General features: G+C 46.9%; 1 protein-coding gene across 14 annotated transcripts in view; it reads right to left on the bottom strand.

Moving 5' to 3' along the window:
- Positions 1-26,140, bottom strand: part of KALRN (kalirin RhoGEF kinase) — a 692,240-nt gene that overhangs the window by 131,103 nt on the left and 534,997 nt on the right. For all 14 annotated transcript variants that reach the window (XM_024991355.2, XM_024991361.2, XM_059886080.1 and 11 more), the window contains exon 34: positions 8,961-9,207. In XM_024991355.2, the coding sequence (XP_024847123.1) occupies positions 8,961-9,207 (247 nt within the window). The remainder of the gene's footprint in view (positions 1-8,960; positions 9,208-26,140) is intronic.

Below are 26,140 nucleotides of genomic sequence, written 5' to 3'. Positions count from 1 at the left end.
TTTGAGCTGAGCCCAGCCCTCCTCCCTGTAGCCTGGAGCCCAACAACGGTAATTATCCACATGCCCACCTGTGTACAAAGGTAGGCACCCACACCCCCTGTAGCATACAGGCCTTGTGGAGAGTAAGGCAAATGGACATAATATCAGAATTGGTGTTCCTAGCTGGGGCTGGGGGACAATGCTGGGGAAACCAGGCCTCCTAGTCCTCTCCCAAAGGTAAGGACAAGAAAAGAGGCAGGCTGGTCCGTGAGTGGATGGCCTCTCTGCTCCGGAGGATGGGGAGCTGGTATTAAACATGGCAAGACTTGCAAACTGAAAGATTCCTCACCCATGTTGTAGAGTTTGAGCTCAGACTGCAGGTTCAGTGCTACAGGGGTCCCAGACGAGGGGTGGTTGCTTTCAAAGTTTGACTGACACAGGGGAAGGCATTGAGGTGATGGGAAGAGGGTCCTCAACACTCTCTTCAGCATCAGAGTCCCACTGCTGAAAGCTCCTCAGGCCGAGGGCTGCACGGCTTGCTCCTCATGACCGACTGTTATGATCCTCTCATCTCTGGCCTTCCCTGAGCAGGTCCGGTGGGCTTCCCTCCAGCCTTTAGACCTCTGTCGCTCCTTCTCTGCCTCCCAAGCTACAATCTGTGCATGTCATTTCTATATTCCCTGCTCTTTTGTGGGGAAAGTGGTTTTAGCTGGGGTAGCTCTAGTAAAAGAAAACGGCATCATCTTCTCTTTGGGAAACATTCTGTTTTTGCTTTCTCCTCTCTATCATTTATCTCCCATTCCTTCTCAGCAAGCACACACAGTGGTAGCCTCTCCTCTCTTGGTCTGAATCTGAGGCTCTCGTTTTAGCTCTGAGCGCTACCAGCTCTGAGCTGGTTCATGAGGCTCCAAGGAGCAAAGTTGCTATTCATGTCTCACCCTCCTCCCTGGGAATAATAAGAGGCACCATTCTCATGTATATTTCACAGATTTACAGTGGGCACCAGGAGGCATGAAAATATGCTGTCGAGACAGGCGTTTGGCATAAGCTAAGTGTCAGCAGGCTGGTTACACAAAGGAGAGGGGCAGGATCTCTGCAGAGGGTCCCCAGAGGCATCAGTCGTTTCCCTGGATAATGCAGTGTCTCCTCCTGCGTCACTTCTTCTTGGGGCAGCACCACACTGGGGCGTACTGAAAGGAGGATGTGGCCTGGCCTGACATTTTTCTATTTGAGGCCTCCATTCCAAGCCCTTTGATGTCCTAAATAATATCAGACAATGGTAGCCAGTCCCAGGCAGGACATCTCACCCAGAACAAAGTAGGCTCGGGGCAAGTTCTAACTGTCTTTGCTGATCTCTTATCCTTAAAAGAAAAATAAAATAAAAAGGAGGGTAAGGTGTGAACTAGATGGCACCTACATCTCCCTCTTCCTGAAATTGTCCTGGGAGGGCTCCCATTTGGTCAGTAACTATTGAGTCATTTCTGGCCCATCCTAACACAGAGAGGAAAGTGAAAGAAATTCAGTTGAAAGTAAAATAAGGCAGTTCTTACAAAATTGGTCTTTGTCCTTCTCTTCTTTGAATTGGGGAAGGACACATTCATGCCCACCCAACAACACTCAACATCTCAGCACCACCCTCCATCACGTAGGGTCAGCCCAGCTCTAGGGTATGATTCAAGTGTTACCTTCAATGACCAGAGTTAATCAGTGAAAGAACAGGGCATTGAGAGGCGCAAGCCAGGGAAAAATTTGAATTTTCGGTTCAAATATATCATATATAAACTCTACCCTCTAGGTGGAGGCAAAAGAAAATGAGAAGAGACGAGCCCACCATTATTTCTTAGGAAATCAGAGTCAGCTGGATCTGCTGTTGGTAGCGCAGAAAGGGCTCAGGGTAGGCCAGGAGGGAAACTGAGGGCGGGGAGAGGGTGCAGAGTGGAGACAATGGTGGGCCTTCACAAGGCCTGCGGATGGAACTAGAAACAGCACCTTGACCCCGGGAGCAGCCCTGGGGAAGACTCACGCTGGAGACACCCTAGACACATCTCTCTAGAGGGATCAGAACTGCGACAAAGGACAGGGAAATGAACGTTAGTCGACTGCGTGGTACTCACAGGTCAGAAGTCTGACTCAAGGCAAGTGGGCACTATTGCCCATTTTATAGATTTTAAGTGTTTTGTCCAAGATCATCAACTTACCAGTGACTGGGCAAGGATTCAGACAACGCCCCCCCGCCTCCCCCCGGATCTTTCACCTCAAGACTCTTATTCCATACCTCTTATCATGCCTTCCATGTCCTTCTACATGTCACTCTAAAACCTCATGCATAGCAGGGTCACTTATGTTTTATTCTAAGCAATCTATGCACATAACAAAGAGAACAACTTCACAGCTTAAAAGCATTTCTACTTAACTTTGCAACCTCTGAGGCTCCCAGCAACTGTGAGAGATAAGAATGTTTATCTGCTTCCCCTACAGTCACAGAAACCAAGATTCAGGGACTTTCTACTCATTTCATATTCTGTCCTCTTCCTGATCCATCTGACTCCCTGAGTACCAAGCCCTCCCCAGTTTTCTCAAAGATTTGCAAGTATGCTTCTATGAAAAAGATAGGCTGGTTATAACATATTAGATTGAACCATTTAAAATTTCTGATTTTCAACCAGTTTTGACTACAAATATGGCTATTTCATGTGGTTCAACCTAATAAATTGGACCTCAAAATGAAGGTCCAGTATATGCTATGCTTGATGGATTAAACACAGGATACTTAGACTGGTATCTCTTTAGGTTGCTTACAGTACTTGCCTGATGTGGAGAGAAAAAAGCAGATGTGTTTAGAACAGGATGGGATCATAGCGGTAAATCAGGAAGATATGGATGAAAGGTGATACAAATGCTATTTTAGAACATGTGACAATATGAATAACTTTACAGGAAAAAAAAAAAAGACCAGCCCATAGAGAGCCTCAGAGTGGAAGGCAGTCACTATTAAGTCCTGAGAGAGACCGGCAGTGGACTCTCCAGCTGGTAGGCAGGAGGAGACTCTAAGTGTCTGGATTTGACAGCAGAGGAGATAGTAAATGTGCATTTTCGCTTCTGAAGCAGAAAGTGCAGGGAATTCCCACCCCACGGCGAATCTGCTAGACCAGTTGGACCAGCTCCGGCGGGTATCCGGCCCCCAGCAGAGCTGGACCCCATTTAGCCCACTAGCCAGACTGCTGCTCAGAGCCATTCTGCTCCAGCCAGGCTCTTTCTAGTGGGCAAAGCACGCCCAGGACAAGTCTGTCTGCCACTACCGCCCATAGGGAAGGGAGCCCAGGAGACCAGAGGGAGAGGGAGTGGGAGGCATCATGTGTACAGGGCTGTGCTCTCTCAACCTTCACCCAGCTAGACTGGGTAAATCCAAGGGCACTGAGTCAGAGAGAAGGACAACAAAGTAAAATAGCTCTCTGCAGCACCTCCAGCCTTGGGAGGTGGTGGAGCAGGTGGGAAAGAGTGAGACCCTGGGAAATAGACCTGCGTTCAAATCTAGATCCACCACTAGCAAGCTATGTGACTTTGGGCAAGTTACCTGATCTAAGACCCAGGTTTCAGTCTGTCAAATGAGGAAAAAGTGAAGCATGAACACAGAATCTGGCGCTAAGTGAGGCCCTATAATTGCCAGGTACTTTTATGAGCTGATGACACACTTAATACAGGTCGGCAGGATCACGACTTGTGTGGCATCTTCAGCTGTGGTGGCACACCCCTCCAGAGCCCACTATTCTCCACTGCTCTGTACAGTCACACCTTCCCCAGCCTGGGTAAGCCGTTCCTGAGGCCAGCGAGGTGATAAAGGAGAACTCATCAGGAGACCCCATAAGAGAGGACTTCCTGCACCACAGGCACGGCCTCTTTCTTCCAGGACAGCAGCTCCAGGGCTCACCAGGCCCTGTTTAGTTTGGCTAAGCAAACAGGCATTTCCCTAGAGCTTCTTCAGGTGCTCAGTTGGAACCAGGGCAAAAATCATACAGGAAAAGAAAAGGAACACAGGTATCCTACAGAGCTGGGTGGAGAAGAACCTGGACTGTGCTTCTGGACCCTGTGCTTTTTTGAAAGACTGCTTTTAAGTGTACAGTTCAGCGGCAATAAGTACATCTCCAATGTTGTTTAACCATCACCATCATCTACCTCCAATTTTTTTTTTATCTTGCAAAAGTGAAACCCTGTACCTGTTAAACACTAACGCCATAATTCCTCTTCTTTCCCCAGTCCCTGGCAACCACCATTCCACTTTCTGTCTATGACTCTGACTGTGGTAGTTACCTCACATCGTGGAATCATACAGTATTTGTCCTCTTTTGTCTGGCTTATTTCACCTGGCACAATGTCTTCAAAGTTCATCCACGCTGTAGCATGTGTCAGAGTTTCCTTCTTTTTTTAAGTCTAAATAATATTTCATTGTATGTATATCCTACCTTCTGTTTACCCACACATCTGCTAATGGACACTTGGGGTGCTTCCATCTTTGCTATGAACTTAACTGTACAAACACCTCTTTGAGTCCCTGCTTTCAAGTCTCTCTGGGGTATACATCCAGAAGTGGAACTTCTGGATCATATAGTAATTCTATGTTTAATTTTTTGAGCATTCCCATACTGTTTTTCATAGTAATTCACCATTTAACTTTCCCACCAGCAGGGTAAAGGTTTCCAATTTTTCCACAGCCTCACAAACACCTGTTGTTTTCTATGGTTTGTGAAAAAAATAATAGCTTTCCTGATGAACCACTATGAAATGGTTTCTCATTGCAATATTGACATGCAGCTCCCTCACGATCAGTGATGTTGCCCATCTTTTTACGGCTGCTAAGTTGCTTCAGTCTTGTCCGACTCTGTGCAACCCCATAGACGGTGGCCTGCCAGGCTCCCCCATCCCTGGGATTCTCCAGGCAAGAACATTGGAGTGGGTTGCCATTTCCTTCTCCAATGCGTGAAAGTGAAAAGTGAAAGGGAAGTCGCTCAGTCGTGTCCGACTCTAGCGACCCCATGGACTGCAGCCTACCAGGCTCCTCCATCCATGGGATTTTCCAGGCAAGAGTACTGGAGTGGGGTGCCAATGCCTTCTTCGTCTTTTTATGGACTTATGACCATTTGTATACCTTCTTTTGAGAAATGTGTATACAAGTCTTTTGTTCATTTTAAAATCGAATTGGTTCTTTGTTGTTGAGTTGTTACATAACTGCATATTAACCTCTACCAATGGACTTCTAAGTCCTTCCTATGCCTGACACTCAGGCAGCACCAAACCCCTAAAGCAGTCACTCTGGACCCATTAGAATTACCAAGGAACTTAAAAAATACTAATGCCCAGGTCCTTGGTGGCTCTGAATTAACTGGTCTGGGTTGGGGCACGAAGCATCAGTACTTTTTAGTCTCCTCCAGGTGGTTCTAAGATGCCCCAGAATTGAAACCACTACCGCAAAGTCTTTGTCCCTTGGAAGGTACTGCCTTCGCCAGTCACTGCTGAGAAAGTCAGAGGGGATTAGGAAGAGGAACGACTAGGTCCACAGGCCCCAACTCCAGGGAGAAGCTCTAGGATGTCAGGGGGGCTGTAACAGGAAAGGCAGGCCCCTCTGCTTTGTCACACAGCCCCACCAGCAGTCCTGCCACAAAGATATCAAGAGGAAACAAGCAACCACTGACTCCTAAGTAGCCTCAGGAAGGAAAGACTAGAGAAAGGCCCTGGAGCTTCTCGGAAGCCCAGCAGGCAGAGTGTGGTACAGAGGTTCAGCGAGGAGGTAGGAGCCCTGGTCTCTTCCAGCTCTGCCACCAACTCCCTCCGTGGCTTTGAGAGGTCACCCTGCTTTCCTGAGCCCAAGAGAGCCCCTACAAGAGAGGAGGCTGGCCAGTGCAGTGATTCTCAACCTTTCTGTCCCTTGGATTCACCTGAGGAGGGCTTGAAAAACACTGACGCTTAGGTCTACTCCGGGAATTCCAACACCTCTTGTTCTAGGTGGGGCCTGGATCTTGTCATTTGATAAAGCGTCCAGGTGACCCCAGGCAGCCAGAGTTGAGAGCCCTGCTCTAGTAGTTCTTCAAGCTCCCTCCTCAGCGCTGACATCCAGGGCTCTTTTGTGTCCATTTCTGGGGATGGCAGTCGTGCCTGAGTACCCACGCAGCACTCAGCACACACATGATTTTCTACCCCTTAAGATTTGTAGGAGCACTAGCCTGATGCTCTCTCAAAGGTTAAGACGACCGGTTGCCTTCTGAGCATTGACAAAGAAATGAATTCTGACCTCTGGTGACACTGGAAGATGCCCTAGCCTATTCCACAACCCCCAGAAGATCATTTCAGCCTCAGTTCCATTGGGCATAACTCAGGAGGTGGATGCCCACTGGAGACAAGTCACTTGGAGAGGAGAGAAGGCCAGGTGGCCCACAGGCAGCCTGCTGGATGGGAAAAGGAATAGCTTATCGAATTTCTGCTAAGAGGCTGAGACTCCAGACAGGTCCTAGAGAGAGACAGAGGGGCTTTTCCAAGATGAGGCGTGTGCTTGAGTGTACATACTTGCAGCTGAGGCCTCGTTAGGGCCGTGAGGATGCTCTGAGAAGAGACTTAAACCTGACTGCTGGGACTCAGGCACCTGGAGGAGGGGGGTGGATCCTGAATCCTCGGGGTGAGAAGCCAGTGAGAGCTCACAGGCTGCCATGCGAAACCCTGCCTAACTGGCTTATGCTGGGAGAGAGCAAGCAGGCTGCCAACAGGAAGAGCCAAGGAAATGGTGACAGGACTACGGGTGGTGCTCATAAGAAGTCATGATGGCAGCAGAGTTAGCTGGAAAGTTCTGTGACAGTCTCCTGGCTTTCTTGCCTCTATTTTGCATCCCCCATCCTCAGCTCCCATTTTTCAATTAACTCTCCACCAACTGTATGCCCTCTCTGGACACCTCCACCTCCCCCGTTGGGCCAGGGCAGGGAGGGGATGCAACCAGCCAGGAACCAGGGAAGCCAGGCCTAGGGCAAGAAGCCCAGGTCCTCCCTGGAAGTCAAGTCTTTTCTGACGGACCACCCCACACTGGGAGATGAGTGACCAGTTAAGTTTCCCTGCAAATGAATGGCTGTCCTGGCTTTGTCTCTGGAGATGGGAGTTTTCAGTCATTTTGCTGAATAATCTGTGGAAGTGATATAATAACTATAACTTATCCTGACAGCTAACATGTACTGAGTGCCAGGCACTGTTCTAAGTGTTTTGCACATATTACTTCATTTCACCTGCACAATTCTAACCGCTTTGTGGCCCAGGTTCCCCCGTGGTGAGATTTCAAGTAGAACCTGAGATCCCCTGCTTGGCCCTTCCCCAAAACCACCAGATTCTCTAGTGACCACTTCAGAGGACCCAGGAGCTACACCTGCAATTACAGATCCACACAACTTCCTGATACAGAGCAAAGAGGGAAATGCGGGTGATGGCTGCACTGGGGGAGGGGAGCACAGGGGTGTGTGTGCGTATGTGTGTGTGTGTGTGTGTGTGTGTGTGCGCGCGCGCGTGTGGAGTGAGGTGAATTAGCTTTTAGCAGCCATTCTCCAGATGGAAACCACCCCTACCCGCTCCAGGCCCTTAGAAGAACCAGGCAGCACCAATAATGCAGCCTGCTATCGCCACCTTGTGGACGAGAGGAGGAAGTCAGGTTTTAGAGGTGGACCCGAGGGAATTCCAGAAATGAAAACACCACTATTTCATTAGTCAGTAGGATCAACAGCTCTCCTTGGCGACCCTTACCCCTGCCTCCCGACAGAATCAGGTCCTTCCCTCTTCCCATTCCATAAATACCTAGCACAGGGTTGCAGGGAAACCCTGAGGTAGATGTCTAACCAGTGACAAAAAGAAGCTCAAGAGTTTTCTGGGCCTCAGTGTCCTCAATGTAAAACGAGTGACTTCCAGGCCCTGACGGCCTTGACTTCTGAAATCAGAGGCGCTGGTACTTGAGTGTGCGTCGGTGTCCCCAGGGACTTACTAACATGCAGACGGCGGCCCCGCGCCAGCATTTCTGGCCCGGAAGGTCTGCAGTGGGGTCTGAGAATTTGCATTCCTAAAAGTTCTCAGGAGATGAAGATGCTGCCAGTCCAGCCACACCCCTCGCCTGGAGAATCACTGTTTCCAGGGGCTCAGTCTCCCTGGTGTGAGACAGTGAATAAACAATCAAGTGGGAAGAACACAGAGCTTATACAAAACAGAAGCCAAGGCTCCAGCAATTTGTACGTCAGAGGCACATAAATGAGTGTCTCAGACCCTGGCAGGGCTGAGGGGAAGGTCAAACTCAGCTGGCTTGGGCTGTGTGTTACCCCCAGGTTTGCTCAGGCTTCTGTGAACCATGAGCGCCTGGGGAGGGGGAGGAGCCCAGGGAGCTGACAGCAGCTGTGGAGTGGGAGGGGTTAGTGGAGAAGGGAATCTAGGTACTGGGCTGTGGGTGGAAGATAACTTTTTTGGATGTCCGGTGATACAATGGGAGAGTTAGAAGAGATCTTGGTGGTTTAGTCGCTAAAAGATGTGTCTGACTCTTGCGACTCCATGGACTGTAGCCTGCCAGACTCCTGGGTCCATGGGATTCTCCAGGCAAGAATACTGGTTGTCATTTCCTTCTCTGGGGGATTTTCCCAACCCAGAGATCGAATGTGGGTCTCCTGCATTGCAGGTGCATTGTTTACCGACTGAGCTACCATGGATCTTAAGGGTCATCTAAGTCAGCCTTCATTTTTAAGAGGAAAATGATTCAGAAAGATTAAGTGATTCTTTCCCAAAGTTACATGGTTGTTCCATAGCTCTTTCTTTTTAAGCTCCCAGTGCACTCCCTTCACAAGTGAGATTTCTCCCAGAGAAATCCCACAGGTCAAAACAGGTTCCTGAGACAAGCGAGTGCCATGATGCTCTTCTAACAAGTGGGCCACATCTCCAACGGCCTCTGGGCCTCATCCCTCCCCCTCCTTTCTCCTTACCTTTCACCAGGGGGAAGAAGCAGTCCATCTCCACGCTGCTTCGGGAGTGGGAGATGCACAGGGCGCTGCTGGGCACCAGGCCCTCCTGGGGGGGGCTCCGCTCTGTGGTTCGGACCAGACACCAGCCCGGCCGCTCGCTCGGCCGCTCTAGCAGCTCCACCGTCTGTCCCACCTGGATGCTCAGCTCGCTGCTGTGGCCTGCGTTGAAGTCCTGGAGCACCACGGTCAACTCACAGCCGCCAGAGAGCTTTTGGGGGTGAGGCGGGGGTGGAGTAAAACACGAGGGCATGGGGAAAGGAGATGGGTAGGTGGATGGGTGGGGAAGGGGACAAAGTATGCATGAGAGCAGAGGAGAGGGGGAAGGGAAATAGAAAAGATGAGATTCAGGGTGGAGAAAAGGTAGAAGATGGGAAAGGGAGTCGGGAAAAGGAAAGGAAATAAGGAAAAAGAAAACAAAAAATAAGAAATTAACACAGTGTTATTCAATTACTGTCGTTCACTCTAGCTGCCGTGACAGTCTGGAGCCTACCCAGAACCAGGCTTTGCTCCTAATCCCTTCCTGTAGCATGGGAGTTAGTTCTTTTCATCATTCCTTTACAAGCTTCCAGCCAATGGTGCCCTCCAACCCTGGCCCTAGGGTGCCCCTTTTCTTCTTCCAAGGGCTCCTCTGCCCAACGCCTGGCTACACTCCTGGCCCTCCCACTCTTCTGGGGTCATTTTTAACTCACTCACTCTCACTTGATTCTAACTGATGTTGGGAATAAGGGAGACGACCTCCCTTCCTTCTCATTCCTGCCACCTTCCTCATCCCCACCCCATGCTGCAGCCATTAGCATAAAATGTAGGCACTAGAGATATAAAAGAGAACAGACCCTCAACTCCATGGCAGACACAGAAGACTGTTCGCCTGGAACAGAATCATCTTCTGCTTGCTCAGCCACTGGGGAGCAGGGGGAAGATGGGCAGAGAAGAAGAATGGGCACATCTCCCTTAGGAACCAGCCTAGTGCTCCAGCCTTCTTCTTTTTAGGCCTGCCACCATTCTTGGGGCAGAATCAGTAAAACTGGGGAGAGAGACCCCACAACAGGAACACCCTCTGCTAGTTGAATACTGAGACTTATCACTCTCACTGAGAGAAACCATTCATTATTCATTTGTCTTCTGGAACTCAGCACACAGCCTGCCTCTTAGAAGAGCTGCTGCACTTAGGGGTAGGGTAAGAAAGGGGCGAAGGGAAGGAACAGGAGACCCAGGGGCCCAGCTCAGCAGCCTGTTCTCTGAGATTCAGGGGGAAACTCCCTGTTATCTCCAGGGACCTCGCCTTCAGTCTGCACATCTTTGATTTAAGCCTCCAGGGCCTGCACTGCCAATGCCAGCAGCAGTAGCTATGAATTTTACACACATCCAGAGAGGCTTCTGCTGAATGGTAAGCACGGCATAGGTAAGCACAGTGAATAGGGAGTCAGCAGTGCCCCAGGGTCAAAAGCTTGGACTGTGAGAATTTTCTATTAAAGGAACTTGAATGTTACAGTGGGCTTGAAAAGGTTAACATGACATATGAGACTCATAGCTGCAGTGTGCATCATTACCAATCACAAAGCATGGAGTCCACTCTAAACACATTTCCATGGATGGGCGTGGTTCTGCCGTCAGGGTTAGGTCAAGGAGAGAAAGTGTAGGACAAAAGGTGGGAGGTGGAAAGAGACAAGAAGAAAGAAACATGGTTTTGGTTCATTTTTTCCATTTGACTCCACAGACCCCACCACCCACTCAGCTGGTGTTATCTTCTCCAAAGTGTCATTTAGAGAAGGATGTTGTGGAATGGAAATACCTCAAGTCTGAAGAGTGCTCTTACAGTGTGTAAAGTACCTTCACATATATTATCCACTCCATTGTCATTTCTTACATCAAGAAATTTAAGCTCAGAAATGTCGAGATCAGTGGTTGGAACAGTGAGTGTGCATGGAAATCACCTAGGGAGGTTATTGAAAATGTAGATGCCCTAGCTGTTCCCTCCCTTGCTCCCGGATTAGGACCCAGAAATGCATATTTTTAACAAGGAACCTCCAGGCCTCCTCCTGAAACTCAGGGTTCTGGAAAGGGGATTCCCTGGTCTACTATTTGAGAAACACTGCTAGGTGGTTTCCCATAGTCACCCAGCTGGGCTTGAACCCAGACCTCGACTGCAAACCCCTTGCTCCTTAAACCACATCCCACAGGGCAAGTCACGCATTTTCAGGCATGTTTGTGGTTGCAGAGGGTGGGAGGCACATAGGGAGATGCCCGTGGCCTGAGTTCCTGGGTCTCTCAGTGTGCCTGCCCTACACTGGGTCTCTGAAGCTTTTTGGATTGAAATTCTTGACCAGTTTATACTACATATGAATAACTGCATCATTGACACACAAATTTTACTTTGATATTCTATTTAATTTTTTCCCTGTCAGTTGCTGGTGGCATCCCACTAGGTCGATTACACTTTCTACTCTGGGCTAGGTGACCACGACATTTCCTTAACTCTAAGAAGTTCTGTCACTGAGTTTCTATGCCTCTGTGGCGTTCTCCTCTGTGCCACCCTCAGGAACTCAGGTTCTTTCCTGGGGCCAAGGGTGCACAGGGCCTGATGTAACCTGCAACCTTTTCAGGGCTGAGTGTGGCCTCTGCAGACTGCTGAGGGAACGCAGAGGGGGCCTGAAGCTCTGGCTGCAAACAGCTCAGTAGGGCATCAGACACAAGGCCCATTGCCCCCGAGGGCGAGTTACAGCCAGACCCACCCAGCAGCAGGTAGAGGACCAGGGCTGGGTAAGAGCATGGAGCCACGCTGTGCGCTTCTCCAGTTCAAAACCCAGATCCAGTAGAGAAGCCTGGAAACACCACGAGGTGGTGCTGTTTGCCCCTTCAGGCTGACAGTCCAGAAATGAGGGCAGGGAAGATGAAGGAGAGGCATTTCTGTGACACTCATGCTCTAGATCCAGCCAAACCCACTTGAGTCAAATATAGGGTTGATAACCTGGCTCCTCTCACCTCAGTGGCTTAGTCAAAGAGATTACTACACAGGGTCCCCATCCCCATGGCAATAAGGGAATTCCAAAGAGTGGCAATGGAGGGAATTAGGAGAAATGGATGAGGCAGTGGTTAGGCATGGCTGCCCCCCAAACAATCCCTTGTCCTCCTCCCAGAGCCACGGGGAAATTTTAGGGTGCACAGATTTGGGGTTCATAATTGAGAAACAGTGCTTCAGAAAACCCACAGTGGAATTAGTACTGAAAAGTTCTAAGAGCCCCTGTTGATATGGGGAGGGTCAAGGGCAGAGGGCCCAAGAGATCTCTGAGGAACCTTTGCACTTTTAAGGTGCTTCCTTGCAATTCTTAACGTAATTCATTCAGGCTTTGTGCCTTATGCTTTCTGACAATGCTTCTCACCACCATCTGAACATTAATTACACAGAGTGTGTGTGTGTGCTCCATCACTTCAATCATGTCTGACTCTTTGCAATCTTATGAACTTTAGCCCTCCAGGCTCCTCTGTCCGTGGGATTTCCCAGGCAAGGATACTGGAGTGGGTGGCCATGCCTTCCTCCAGGGGATCTTCCCAACCTAGGGATCGAACCCTTGACTCCTCCATCTCTTACACTGCAGGCACATTCTTTACCTCTGAGCCACTCGGGAAGCCCCTACACAGAGGGCTTATTAACCAATAAGCCCAAATCCCTCACAAATACTAAATTATCAGTTCCATAGAAAAGTTCATGTGTATATAAATTTCTTTCTGACCAGTTCTGGTGTCTCCTGACTCACAGAGTCCCATGACCATTATTTTCTCTTCCTCCACCTCCCATTTCCCAAGGACCAGTGGCGTGTTCCCAAAGACCAGTGGCGTGTCCCCATCCTCATGGTTTCTTATTGCCTTTGCAGCGAGTGGCACATTTGGGAAGTTCTCACCTCTCTGCCTTAGCTACATCTCCAGTCCCAGGAACGTAAATAGCTTTGTCTAACAGCTTGTTACAGAAAATGCTACAAAGAACAATTCCTGTTTTCACTTAGTTTCTTCACAGGCAATTAAGAACTTTTTAAGGTCTTCCTTTGCAAATCTTTAGATTTTTATTTTATATTTCTCAGCATGTTTGTTTTCTAACTTTCCTTTTAGGCTTGCAGATTATTTTTCCCATCTGGCTTCATTTCCAACACTCCCTTGTCAGAGATGACCCCTTTGTGCTTTCCCAACACAAAGCTGCCACATATAGCCAATCTTTCAGCTGTTCCCTGCTTGACTGACTAGCCATGGAGACATGCACAGAGCTGGAAAACCACTGCCAATTACCCTCCTTGCCTCCACTCTGGGCTTGTCTTTTGGCCTCTTGACTCCTCCTCAAGGAGGGCCATTCACAGAGAAGGCAGCTGTCTGGACACACTCTCTCTCTTCCTCAGTATCTGCATCTCCCAGAACTGACGTATTTTAAAGACGACTTTGCTTTTAATGATCAGTTCCTTGAACAACCTCTCCTTCCTAAGTATGCAAGCCTTCCACCTAAGCAGCTCTCATTCTTACTTCTCTGATGCATCTATCCCTCCCCTTGGCCCATCCTCCCATTTCATGGCTCTAGACTTGGATTACTTTCATAATTTCTTCAGCCTCCCGGGCCCTCTTTGCCTCCTTTGATTACCTGCTCTCTCCCACTGCCTGTCCATGAACACTAACCTGGGCCTCACCCTCTTATACATGCAGCTTCACTCTGAAGTTGCCCCATGGAGATCTGCCATCAGGCAGCTCACGGACTTTCCCAGCACTTCAGATGTACTACTCTCCACTGAGCTGAGCTATGCTTATCCTCAAAAAAAGTAAAGCTATGATCAGGTTCTTTCTTTAACTAGTTCCCAAGGGTAAAGCAGGCCTTGTGTTCTAGACCCTTTTTACTGATCAAAATGTAAAAACTTGACTTTTTTCTCTATTAGCGGAGTCCCTGATTTCCCTAAGATGACCATTACTCCCCCAACAGTAGCTTGTTCTTTTCATGATGTACGTTTGAGTCTCTTCTACCAGCCTGTTGCTTATTCCCTCTATGAATAACATTCCTATTTGATGGGTGTCCTTAGACCTGTCTCTCACACCACAGAAGTCACAGGTAATTTGATGGGCACCAGGAAGGGCTGTCATGTCCTGTCCAAAACTTTGAGGCTGCATTGAAGTTTTATTGCATATTTTTAAACTATCTGAAATGGTTGCTTAACTTTCAAACTATCAGTTCAATCCTACTCCAGATTCTAAGACCAGACTTATTCCTGCTAGAAAAAATGTCATGAGTCTTGACCTGATAGCACAGTCTCAGCATGAAGCTGGGGGTGGTGGAGTCTCCTCTGACCTTGCGCCCCTGTTTCTATAATCTCCCATCTTTCTCACTTCACAGTGACCCCCCTACTTAGCAGTGTGTCCCCATCTGGCCTGGGCGTGAGTCTTTGGTGAGGCCTGCTAAACCCCTTCGATGCTAATTACCACTTGTGTCTCCTCCCATTGTCCCTGAGTCATCAGCTGATTCTTTGGCTTCCTTTCCCAGTCTCTCTCCTTTTCGGGTCCAGGCTTTCTTGGTGGAGCCTGTTCCCCTCTTGCCCAGTCTCTGGGTGGACTTCACCCTCCACCCTCTGTGATGCTTCCCAGAGGGCAGAAGGAGCACCTCACTTCCCCCTGCTCCTCAGTGACAGCACACACTGTTATACACCAGGGAAGACTTCATAACCACCCCTGGCTCTTGCGCGTATTCACCAGAAACTACTGGCTTCATGCAGGTCATTTTTGCTTGGTTACTATTTGGAGATTAATGGAACCTCCTTCTTGTACAAACAGTGTGAACTAGATTACCTCTGTGAGCTTCCCCATGTTACAGAAAAAGAACATGAATATTCCCTGTGGGGTTTCCGGTAATATTCAGAAATGTAGGACTATACCCCTCCCTTCTATTGTTATTTCAGAGCCTCAGCTTCTGTGTGCTCTAATCAGATTCTCCCCAGGCCACACAGCCTAGTGGTGAGGCAGGGACTCTGGAGCCCTTTATCAGTTGTGTGACCAGGGACAAGATATTTAACATCTTGGTCTCAGTTTGCTCATCTGTAGAATGGAGATATGTCATAGTACCTACTTTGTAGGTTGTTATAAGATTAACTGAGATAACACTTGTAAGTAAGCTAATACTTTTAAATATTTTTAAAGCACTTAGTGCCTTGAAAAGAATTAGCTCTCTAAGTGTTAAAAATGAATGCCAGAGGTATTAATTTATTATTATTTAAATTTGAAGGGAAAGTTAGGAATAGAGAAAAATGGAAAAGAGAAATCAATTTGATGGTGCATTTATCTGGGAATAGATTGTGCCAGATGTATCAATATATAGGCATGTAAATGATTATATAATGATTATGCCATGAATTAATGTGTAAATGAATACTTTTTTTTTTCTTTTTAAACATCTTAATGGAGTCTTGTCCTAAACCCAGACAACTAGAAGAACTGGCCCTTGCTGTCTAGGGAATGTTATGTAGACACCTTTAAGGATTTCCCAAGTCAGCACGCCAGTTCCCTCCAATTAGCCCTGCTTGATCCTCAGAAAGCCTCAGGAACTGGAAGTACCAGGCAACAAGGAGGGCAGGAGTTCAGGTGGGGCTGAAGGGGTAAGATGGGCTGAAAGTCTGTAAAGGAAACAGGTCCCTAGTTCCCCCTCTACCCAGTGCACACTTTCCTGAAAAATTGAAATTCACTGAATATTTACACACAGAGTAAGGAGATGACCACATCCTTGTCCCTGTTGGCTCCCAGAATACTGGCAATCAAATAAACATCTGAGGCTCTTTCATTGGGGAAACCAAAAAGGTGTAGGGAAACTGACAGCTGGGAACCCCTCCCCAGAAAGCCGCAGTGCCCTGCCCGATCACCAACAGGGAATCCTTCCAGTCAATAAGCGCCTTCCTTTTACTCAGAATATGTGGTCAGGTTTCTTGGTGCCTCAAGATTCAGCTAAGAATTACCAGACTTTTCAGAAAAGTCTCCCTGACAGAGACCAAACTAGGCAAACACAGAGGACCAGGAACTCAGAGGGAACAAAACGCAGGCAGGACAAACTTCAGCAACACTATAATGTCCTCAGAGAGATAAGAGGATATTTTATCCATGGAAAAAGAACAGGCTGCTACAGAAAGAAAACTTACAGGATGAGAAAGCGCTCTTAGAAACCAAAATTATGGTTGAAAAGAGACATTTCATATATGGGTTGGTCTCCCGCATTGCAGGCGGATTCTTTACCAGCTGAGCCACCAGGGAAGTCCATGTGGATTGGAGATATATTCAAATTTTCCAAAAAGTAGAATAAGAACACCAGTAGAGGAAAATAAGAGGAAAATAAGACAATTAAAGAATCAATCCAACAACTTTTAGCTAAAGTAGAAAGGAATAAATTGTAAAGAAAAATTCCCAGGACTGAGGGCATGAATTGCCAAATTGATACAGTGTTGTAAGTGCCTGCTGTAATTAGTTTTTTGTTTTTTTTTTTAAAAAAAGACCTACTCTAAAGCACAGCACTGGAACACATCAGTCAAAGGGCACCCTAAAAGCTTTCAGAGAGGAGAAAAAGTCAGGTAAAACTCCAAAAGTCAAGAATGATAACGATAGCAGATTTTAACAACATTGAACATAAAAGAAAATGGAACAATTTCTTTAAAATTCTGAGGGGGAATGACTTCCAATCTAGAATTCTATGCCCAAACCATCATTAAGACGAGGGTACACTAAAAACATATTCAGACTTTAAAGACTAAAAAGTTTGCCTCAACAAGCATTCAATGAGTATTATGATTACCATTTGTTTCTCCAATTTTCCTTAATTTCCCTTTACTTTCTTTGTTTCTCTTAATGTGATATGCCTTTGATACATACAAAATAAAATTAATTCCTTCATTCCCTTTATTAAAAAAAAATGAACTGCCTGAACCCACAAAATGGTTTTTGATTTTAGCAAAGCATTCATCAGAATCTTATGTGATTAACTTTTAGTTAAAACGGTGAAATGTGGACTGAGATGATGCTGGAACTGTTGGGTGGATTTATGGCCTGTTGGAGGTTAAAGGAATCTGGGGGCTCATCTGATCCAATCCTCTCATTTTACAGATGAGAAAAATAATTCCCCAAGAAAGAAAGGAACTTAACTAAGGAAAATAGTGTTTGGAAGACAGTAGATACTAAATAAACATTTGTTGCTTGAAAGGATACGTTAGTAAGCAAGCAAATGAGTTAAGTCAGATATTACTCAGCCTCCTTTTTTTTTTTTTTTTTAGATAAATAATTAATTCCTGACTGTGCTGGCTCTGGCTGTTCTGCATGGGTTTTCTCTAGCTGTGGTGAGCAGGGGCTGGTCCCTCTAGTTGTGGCGTGCAGGCTTCTCATTGCAGTGTTTTTTTCTTGCTGCAGAGCACAGGCTGTAGGGTGTGCAGGCTTCAGTAGTTGCTGCACACAGGTCTAGCTGCCCCGTGACATGTGGGATCTTCCTGGACCAGGGATCAAACCTATGTCCCCTGCACTGGCAGGTGGATTCCTAACCACTGGACCACAAGGGAAGTCCTATCCAACCCTTTTAACTCACACAGGGAAAAGCTGAGGATCTCAACCTAGTTGGTAGTTGGGCCAAGACCAGACTCGGGTTTTCAAATTTAGGCTCAATACACTTTCACCAAACTTTGCTAGATTAATGATGTCATTGCTCTAAAAGAATAACACAAGGCTCTCAGTCCACTTTCCCACCAAATGCCTCGATATATGGAGTGATGTCAGTGTGGGAGGAGGGCTTTCAGATCCACGCTGCAGAGGTTGCAGAGCTGGGAGAGGCAGCTAGGATGACAGATCACAGGAGCCAAGTGCCTTCGTGGGTTTCTCTCTGGCCTCCTACTCAAGGCTGGATTCTTTTAAAGATACCTGGCTGTCTGCTCTATGATACTGTTCCCTGCTGGTGAAGAGCTGCGGTTTTAAGAACATTTTCCTTGTTTTTAATTTTCATTCATGGTTCTCAGTCTGCGTTCCAGGGGAGTACAGAGGATTTAATTCTTCCTTTTTTTAAACATTCCTTCTAATGGCTCTAGAACATGTAGTTTGCAATATTTTCTTCATATGCTTCTGGATAAACTTCAGTATGTTACTGTCCCTCCTAATAGGGTGGTCCCTATTAGGACTGAACCTATTTCTTTAGATGGAGTCTTCCAGCACAGACCAAGGCACATACTAACTTCCCGGGAGTGACCGCTATACTTCCATGTGGTTCGAGAGTCTCTTGTTAAGTCAAACTGTTGATGCCTATTAAGCAGAATCTACTGCAAACCCCAATCTGAATTGCAGGGTCTTCTCAAGCCTGCACCTGCCCTTTCTCTACTTGGGAGCTCTGAGACTTTTAACTCAGAGAATTTTCTTTTTATCTTCATTAAATGAGGGGTGACCTGTTGACCCCGTGATAGAGGGGCTTGTCTCAGCCCTTGCTGAGAATGTAAGAGACAGCCGGCCAGCTGCTGGCAAGCTGGCGGGTGGGGGGTGAATTACACATTCACATTCAGAAGAAGTACATTCTCAATGCTTTGTCTCAGAAAGCAAACACCCAAAGTGACACAGGCCAAAAGAGATGCCAGGAGGCATCCTGTTAATTTCTCATTTTTGGGCTGAAAAAGATGATAATTTGCATCTGAATGGCCCTTTATAGAGTACAAAACTCTTGCACAGACGTTATCTGACTCTCACGGATCCCTGATTTTACAGATGAGGAAACTAAGGCTCAACGAGCAGGGAATGACAGGCTTAGGGTCACAGACAGCAAATCACAAAGGCAGGACTCCAAGTCTTAGAATTGCAGTTATCTCATCCACACTCATTCACTTGCTCCGCAGCCAGCCACTGAGCTGGGCACAGGGCACAGAGCAGTGAGGCAGATGGTTGTGATGACCTGCCCTCACGGGCTTACTAGCTGTCCACACATCATATGAGCACCCAGGTTTGACAGGGGAAATGCAAGGTACTGGTCCAGGGATGAGGAACAATGTCCCTTACTACTGCCCCATGGGTACTGCCACGATTGTGTCTGTTACTAGCTTCGGCCCCTCCCTGGGCCGGGACAGTGGATAACAACTTCAGTCCTGCTTACCCACAAGCCAGGGGGACCCTAGAGCACCTGCCTCTCTCTGATGCTGGCCCACTCAGCTCCGTCACCACTGGGCCACCTCCAGTTGTGCAGATGCCCCCTCTGCAGATGAATGATCTGGAACAAATGCCAAGTGAAGAGAGGGTGCAGCAGCAACAGAAAGGTTCCCAGAGTCTCATCACAGCTTCCCTAAAAGTTGTGGTCTTTGCCATCAATGAATCACTGTTAGAATTTCCTCTTATCCCTGGTCCTACCCTTTTCAGTGTGAGTTTGGGTCTTGGTCTGTGACCCCATATTCCCTATTTCCCAGGCTCACCCACTACTGGGTGAGTCCTAACGGGACTTTCTGCTTCTGTCTGCTGCTGTTGGCTGGTTTTGCTCTGGGACTGACTGCCAACCACGTCTCATGTCTGGTTCCTGACATTGTGTCTTCCTCACCACTGCCTCCCAGCCTGGTTACCAACTATCAGGATGCCCCTGCTGGACACTGCTTACTACCTGTCCGTGATCTGTGATTTAGTTTCATCTTCACTTTTTAACTTGCGTTTTTTGTAATTTTATCAACAAGATCTTTTTTAAAAAAAAAAGATGTGCCTTGGTCCATTAGGAGTTAATGTGTTCTCTGCTCCTGACTTTCAATTCAGGTCAGTGCTCCAGGAACAGAGGAGCAAAAAAAATGTTAGTCGCTCAGTTGTGTCTGACTCTTTGTGATTCCATAGACCGTAGCCCGCCAGGTTCCTCTGTCCTTGGGATTCTCCAGGCAAGAACTGGAGTGGGTAGCCATTCCCTTCTCCAGGGGATCTTCCCAGCACAGGGATTGAACCCAGGTCTCCTACATTGCAGGCAGATTCTTCACTGTCTGAGCCACCAGGGAGAACAAAAACTTTTCTTTCTTTCGTTTTTTAAAGATGTGCTTTGGTCCGTGAAACATTAACGTGTTCTCTGTTCCTGACTTTCAATTTAGATCAGGGCTCCAGTAACAGGAGAAAAAGAACAGTGCTAATGGCGCACTGTGGCCACTAGAGGGAAGCAAAAGCTAGGACTTACTAAAGGCAAGAGCCACACTTGGGTTGCTTGACTAGAAGACTGGATCCTACCCTGCTTAGGTAGGACACATGTGGGAAATATGAGACAGATGGTTGCATAGTGCCTGCACACAGTAGATGCTCAATAAATGTTTGCTGGATTAAATTCCTAATTTTGGATATAAGAAAGCACAGACCAGGGCAAGTTACATGACGTGATCACAAAATCAGTGTCAGGGCCCAGTCTTCTTGGCTCTCAGGCCAGTGTGCCTTTCCATCACATGGTACACCAGTCCCCCTCCCCCTCCTTTTCTGCTCCTTTCTCTACCAGATCCAGATTTCTCGACCTGTCCATCCAGATTCCAAAACTTCCTCGGACAAAACTGTAGTCATTTTGTGGCCCTTTCCTGCATCCCTTATACCTAATCTGAAACCTGGCCCCGTCAGGCTATAGAAACCTCTTTGCTGTCTTTTGGACAGCTCCTCACTAATCCAGGCCTGCACCACCCACCTCTGAGTTTCTGTGGGTGTCTCCTCATATCTACTCTTCCACGCTCCGGCATCATCATAAATCTATTATTTTAGATACAATCAACTCTACTGTGTGTGTCCCTTGAAATTCTACCAGCTCCATCCTAGCTTCACAGCCCCTGTGATCATCCCATTCACTTGTCTACCCCAACTTCTGCCACTTGTCCAGAGATGTTCTCCGCTTGGTCTCTTTCCCGACAGGTACCGGTCATTTCTGCCTCTGGACAGCTGTTGATGGGGTGGGTGACAGTCCCACTGAAAGTTCCCTCTTCCTCTGCAGACCCTGTCTTCCCCACAGCTCTTGATTCCCTGCATCTCACGTCTCCCACATTCTTTGGCAGTCGTCTGCACATCACGCTTTCCCCTTCCTGGGACTAATGTGTCCTGACCAACGTGTTTGATACTGAAGCAGTCAGAAGGATTTACTCTGTCTCTTGCCTTTTTGGTTTAGTTACTGAATTTGTAGAGTGCCTTCTTAGTTTCATCAATTTTCTCCTACTCTATGGCATTGCTTCAACAATGGGCCTGCCAGAGCTCTGGCTTTGGTAATAGCCAAAATGATTGTGACTGTTACAGTGTCACAGCATTTTTCCTCACAATTTTTAGCTTTTTGGTTTTTCCTACCAAGATATGTCAACATCTGTAACCCAGACACTGTGTTTCAGTTGGTAGTGGTGGCAATGGAGTGGCGGGGCAGGGGGTGAGGGAACTAGTAAGACTAAGACTTCCCTGGAGGACCGCATGGTGGTTTATAGGCTGGATTTTGAACTCAGCAGTCTGAACGTGAATCCAAGTTCTTCCACTGAGTAGCTATGTTACCTTGGAAATGGAAGATAGAAGGTCTGTTTAAGTTCCTCATCAGAAATACTGAGGTACTGAAGTTAACAGAGTTGCCATTTTGGTAAAAGATAATGCATGTGAAGCACTTGATATCCAGTTAATGGCTATTATTCTTGTGATTTTTTACTATTGTCATTATTATTTGGTGTGATTAGTTGATCTATTGAGTGTAGATGCAACAGTCCCTTTTCTTTAGAGAGAGAAATCATTCATTTTATTTTAAAACGTTTAAATGCTATACATAGAGACAGTACATCTATCATCTCAGTGAATTTTCTCAAACTGAACACATCTGTGTGATCAGTACCCAGACCCCAGAAAAGAACATGAGCAGCAGCCCTTAGGCCTTACTCACACTCACTTCCTGGTACCCCCCACAACCTTTTCTGTGTGTGTGTGGTGAGAATAGTTACTGTGAAATTTGTCCTCAACACATTTTTAAGTGCACAGTGCTCAAAGCTGTACTGTTGGCTACAGGCACAATGGTGTACAGCAGAGCTCTACAATCCTCAACATTCCCTTCTATGCTGTCCTGCCGTGTGACTCTGAGCAGTGAGGGTTTAACAGAGTCAGAATATTTCAACTTCTTTCTGATAGTCGCAGAAACTGGGGTCAAATATTAAGGAAGAGTACTAAACTGCAGGTCCGGTTAGAATATCTGGGCTAGACTAAGATTTAATAGCTAATGGCAGAATGCAAAGTCAAGATCATAGACCCTCTAAGAACTGGGGTGAGATGGGAACTCTATTTGCCTTTAGATATAAATCAACTATACCAAATATGGGTTGAGAGCAGACATCCATAGTTTCAGAGGAGGCAGAGGAAAAATCAGTTTAGATATCTTTTAAAATTTTAGAATTTTTTCTTCACTGTGCTTCTTTCCTTGTGATTAGGAGTTTAGTAGTTAGAAAGGGCTGGCTTGATCTGAGATACATCCTGGACAGAATCATCAAGGAAGGGAGGGGCAGACTCGGTGAGGAAACTGATGGCCCGTAGGAGTGCACACCACCTAAGCTAAGAGTTCCTAGTGGCAGCACTTGGGTGGAGAGCAGATTTCTTTATATCCTAAGGAAAAGATGGAAATCAGTGTGGTACTTGGGCAAGTTACAGAAAACTAGGCAGTGTGCCTGTGGGAGGGCCCCTGGGCCCCAAATGTTAGCACACAGGGAGGAGAATGAGCTCTTAAGTAAAGCAATGGTTAGTAGTGTCAGCCTCAGGATGTATTTGGTATACATCAGACCAAAGAGCTTCCCTGGTGGCTCAGATGATAAAGAATCTGCCTGCAATGCAGGAGACCCAGGTTTGAACCCTGGGTCAGGAAGATCCCCTGGAGAAGGGAATGGCTGCTCACTCCAGTATTCTTGCCAGGCTAATTCCATGGACAGAGGAGCCTGGTGGGCTACAGTCCATGGGGTCACAAAGATTCAGACACGACTAACACTTTTCAGACCAAAAAAGAGAATATTCTACTAGAGCTAAACACTCTGGTATACAAGTAAGACAGCACACACATACTCAGCATCACAACAGGGGAGCCCCCCCCCATAAACACTCCCCACTTTCCTGGGTCTTCAGCTATTAGCAATGCACTGGATTCTAATAGAGAAACAGTCACCTCTTCCCCCAAGTACAAAGAGGTACTTCTCTCTCAATGTTTTGACTTCTGGAAAGTCTTGGTCAACTTCAAACCAACTTGGTTTCTGCAGGGAAGAAACTGCTTAGATTGTCTAAGGTAGATTAAAGGTAGAAATTCTTCTCCTTTTAGGTTGACCTCAAGTTACTCATTCATTCAACACATATATGAAGCACTCCTGCCTCTGGATTTACAGTTAGGTCAGCATGCAGTCCTCAAATGCCTGCCCCAAGCGCCCAGATACATCCTCCCAGCACACATGGTCAAGGATGTATTCCACATTCTCGCAGCTCCATCCCACTGCTAAGACCTTCCTTAACTGTTCCCACCAGTTTCCTCCACCTGCTTCCTATCTCCCCAGGAAAGCCTTCATTAGGCCTGAGACCTCCAAGGGATTCTTTGAGATGCTCCCTCCCACCTGTCAGCTGTGTCTAACATGGATCCAGACTGGGCACTTTGGGCTCTAGGACCATCCCCCATATCATGAGGATGCAAGGTTTTTTGGGGAGAAGATGTTCTGATTGTGAATTTCCCCAGAGGCACTCACCCTCCACACTCACCACCACAATAACCCTCATTTATACTGAGGTCCAGGCAAAGTCACTGCTTAAAATCACCACTGCCAGGCAACTGCGAGGCACTTTGACAAGGTAAAACTGAGTTGTCAATGAGAACAACAAGGGTGGTGTTTGCTTCTTTTGAAAATGGCTTTAGATTTTAACTATCTTAGGACTTTTTTTTTTTTTTTAATGAAATTCAATTAGTGGCTGATGAGAGCTCTCTGGGTTGTGTGCCCTTTCTGATGACAAAGCACACTCTCCAGTCTTTCCGTTGCCTCTTCTGTTTGACTGAAGGAAAATCTGAGACAAAGGAGACACTTTAGGACAAAAACTCTCCCATGCTCAGTCTTTGCCTTCTCGATTGTGAAGTCAGCTGTGGGCAGGGCTGGTTCTGACCTTGGGGTGAAAGGAGACTTCACAGAGTTAAGATGGAGTTGCCTTCTTTATCTAAAACCATGTTCCTTTAGATAGGGCTGGACTATCCAGGCCTCAGAGAAGCTCTATCAGGGTGGGGTGTGGCACAGACCCCCACCTGCCTTAACAGTGGAGGCTGAACAGAGATTAATGACACATCCATGACCAGGTGGCAGTCTCCTCATGGCAGTGGTACCCAGCCTCCTGCCCCAGCCTCTGGGCAGAGGACACTGGGAACCTCGCCCTGGGGGGGCTGCTCCTTTTCTGGCAAAGTGCAGGAAACGGTGGTCCTCACCCACTGGGCTTCCAGGAACAGCTCTGTGTCTCTGTGTGAGGCTCCCACACTTCAACACAGCTGCTGCTGGCAGCTGCAAGGTGGATTTTTTTTTTTTTTTTAAATCTCAGCATATGAGGTTTTGAGAAAAGAAAGGCTCCCTACACATCAGGGAAGCTGAAAATTAGAGGAAGAAATTCATGATTCATTCTCTAGGCATAAAGCCACTGTCACATATGCCACAAATGTCACCGGATTTCCCAGGTCTAGTATGGACCTCAGACTCACTGGCAAAGGATGAGAACATAAAAGACTCCAATATACACAGAGTTTCACCCTTCATATACCAGAAAGGGAAAATGAAGAAGGAAGTGCTTGTTGCTACAGTAGAAGAGTCAGAATTATTGGTCATTACGCAGCAAGTAAAATGTCAGGTAATACAGGAAATGTATACTCTTAAATACAGCCAGACCATTGAGAAAGAGTACAGACATCACCTCTGGCCATAAAAGTGAAGCAAATCCCCTTTGTGCATGAGAAAATCCTAATCGCGTCACAACATCCTTTAGCACCCCCGTCTTCAGCCTTCCCGTCTGCCACAGCAGTCTACAATCCACAGGTCCAGCTATGGACCTGTTCATGGGTCCTGAACACCTATCTGAGGGTGTCTGTTCAGCTGTCCCCTTTGCCTGGAACACCTTGCCCCCCAGTGCTCACCTGCCACATTCTCCTGCTCCTGTGTGGTTGAGCTCAATTTCCTTATGTCCTGATTAATTATCGAATTGATTCATTCAACAAAAATGTATACTGAGTGCTTACAATGTGCCAGGTATTGCTTTAGAGACTGTATTCAGCACTGAAAAAAGAAATACTTCTGACCACATGGAGTTTGCATTCTTGTAGGGGAGGCAGGCAGTAAACAAGATAAATAAGTAAGACAAGCAGCATGTTAGAATGCTAGTGATTAAGTGCTAAAGAGCAAAAGAGAGCAAGGAAAAGGTATGGAGAGTCTGGTGCGTGGGTGTGTAGGTCTGGTGTGTGGTGTGTGTGGGGAGTCTGTGTGAGGGGGTGCAAACCCCTTGTGGTTGCATATCTTCTGCAAGAATTTCCAAAACCCCACCATCTCATAATTGCTTTTTTCTTACATGTTGCCAGTACACAGTATATGCACCTCAATATGGTATTTAACATCCTTATATTTTTATATAGGGGCTATTTATACACATGGGTCATGCTCTGCAACTGGAATCCAGGTCCCGACAGCTTTGTGTCTTGACTCCAGCCCTGGACATACTTTATGCAGTCTCTGTTCACACAGGGTTTCATGAATTAAGAGAGAACTCTGCCCATGAAGTCAGAATCTAATGTACCCTTGCTTCTGGTTTTTCCCCTCCAATGTTCTTTTTCCTATATCTTTTCCTCTTTTTCTTTCTTGCTTGCAACAGAGGGTTTCTTAATACTTTCCTGAGAAGGTATCCTCATCAATTAATCTCTCCTTCAGTAATGAATGAGACTAACCTCTCATCAAGTAACAGGGAGGCAGGGGGAATGGTAGGTAGTGGGAGCTGATCTCTTATGGAAATTCATTTGCAGAGAAACTAATATATTAAAGAAAACCTTCTGTGGTGTTTAAAAAATATGCCCACAAATTCTTTGATATTCCTCCCTTCAGTGGTTGGTGGAGCTTAGTTCCTTCCACCTGAGTGCCCACTGGACTTAGAGGCTTGCTTCTAGTGAACAGAATATGGAAGTG

The sequence above is a fragment of the Bos taurus genome, chromosome 1 (genome assembly GCF_002263795.3).
Source record: "Bos taurus isolate L1 Dominette 01449 registration number 42190680 breed Hereford chromosome 1, ARS-UCD2.0, whole genome shotgun sequence".
Lineage (NCBI taxonomy): Eukaryota > Metazoa > Chordata > Mammalia > Artiodactyla > Bovidae > Bos > Bos taurus.
This window is presented reverse-complemented; position numbering and strand designations above follow the sequence as displayed.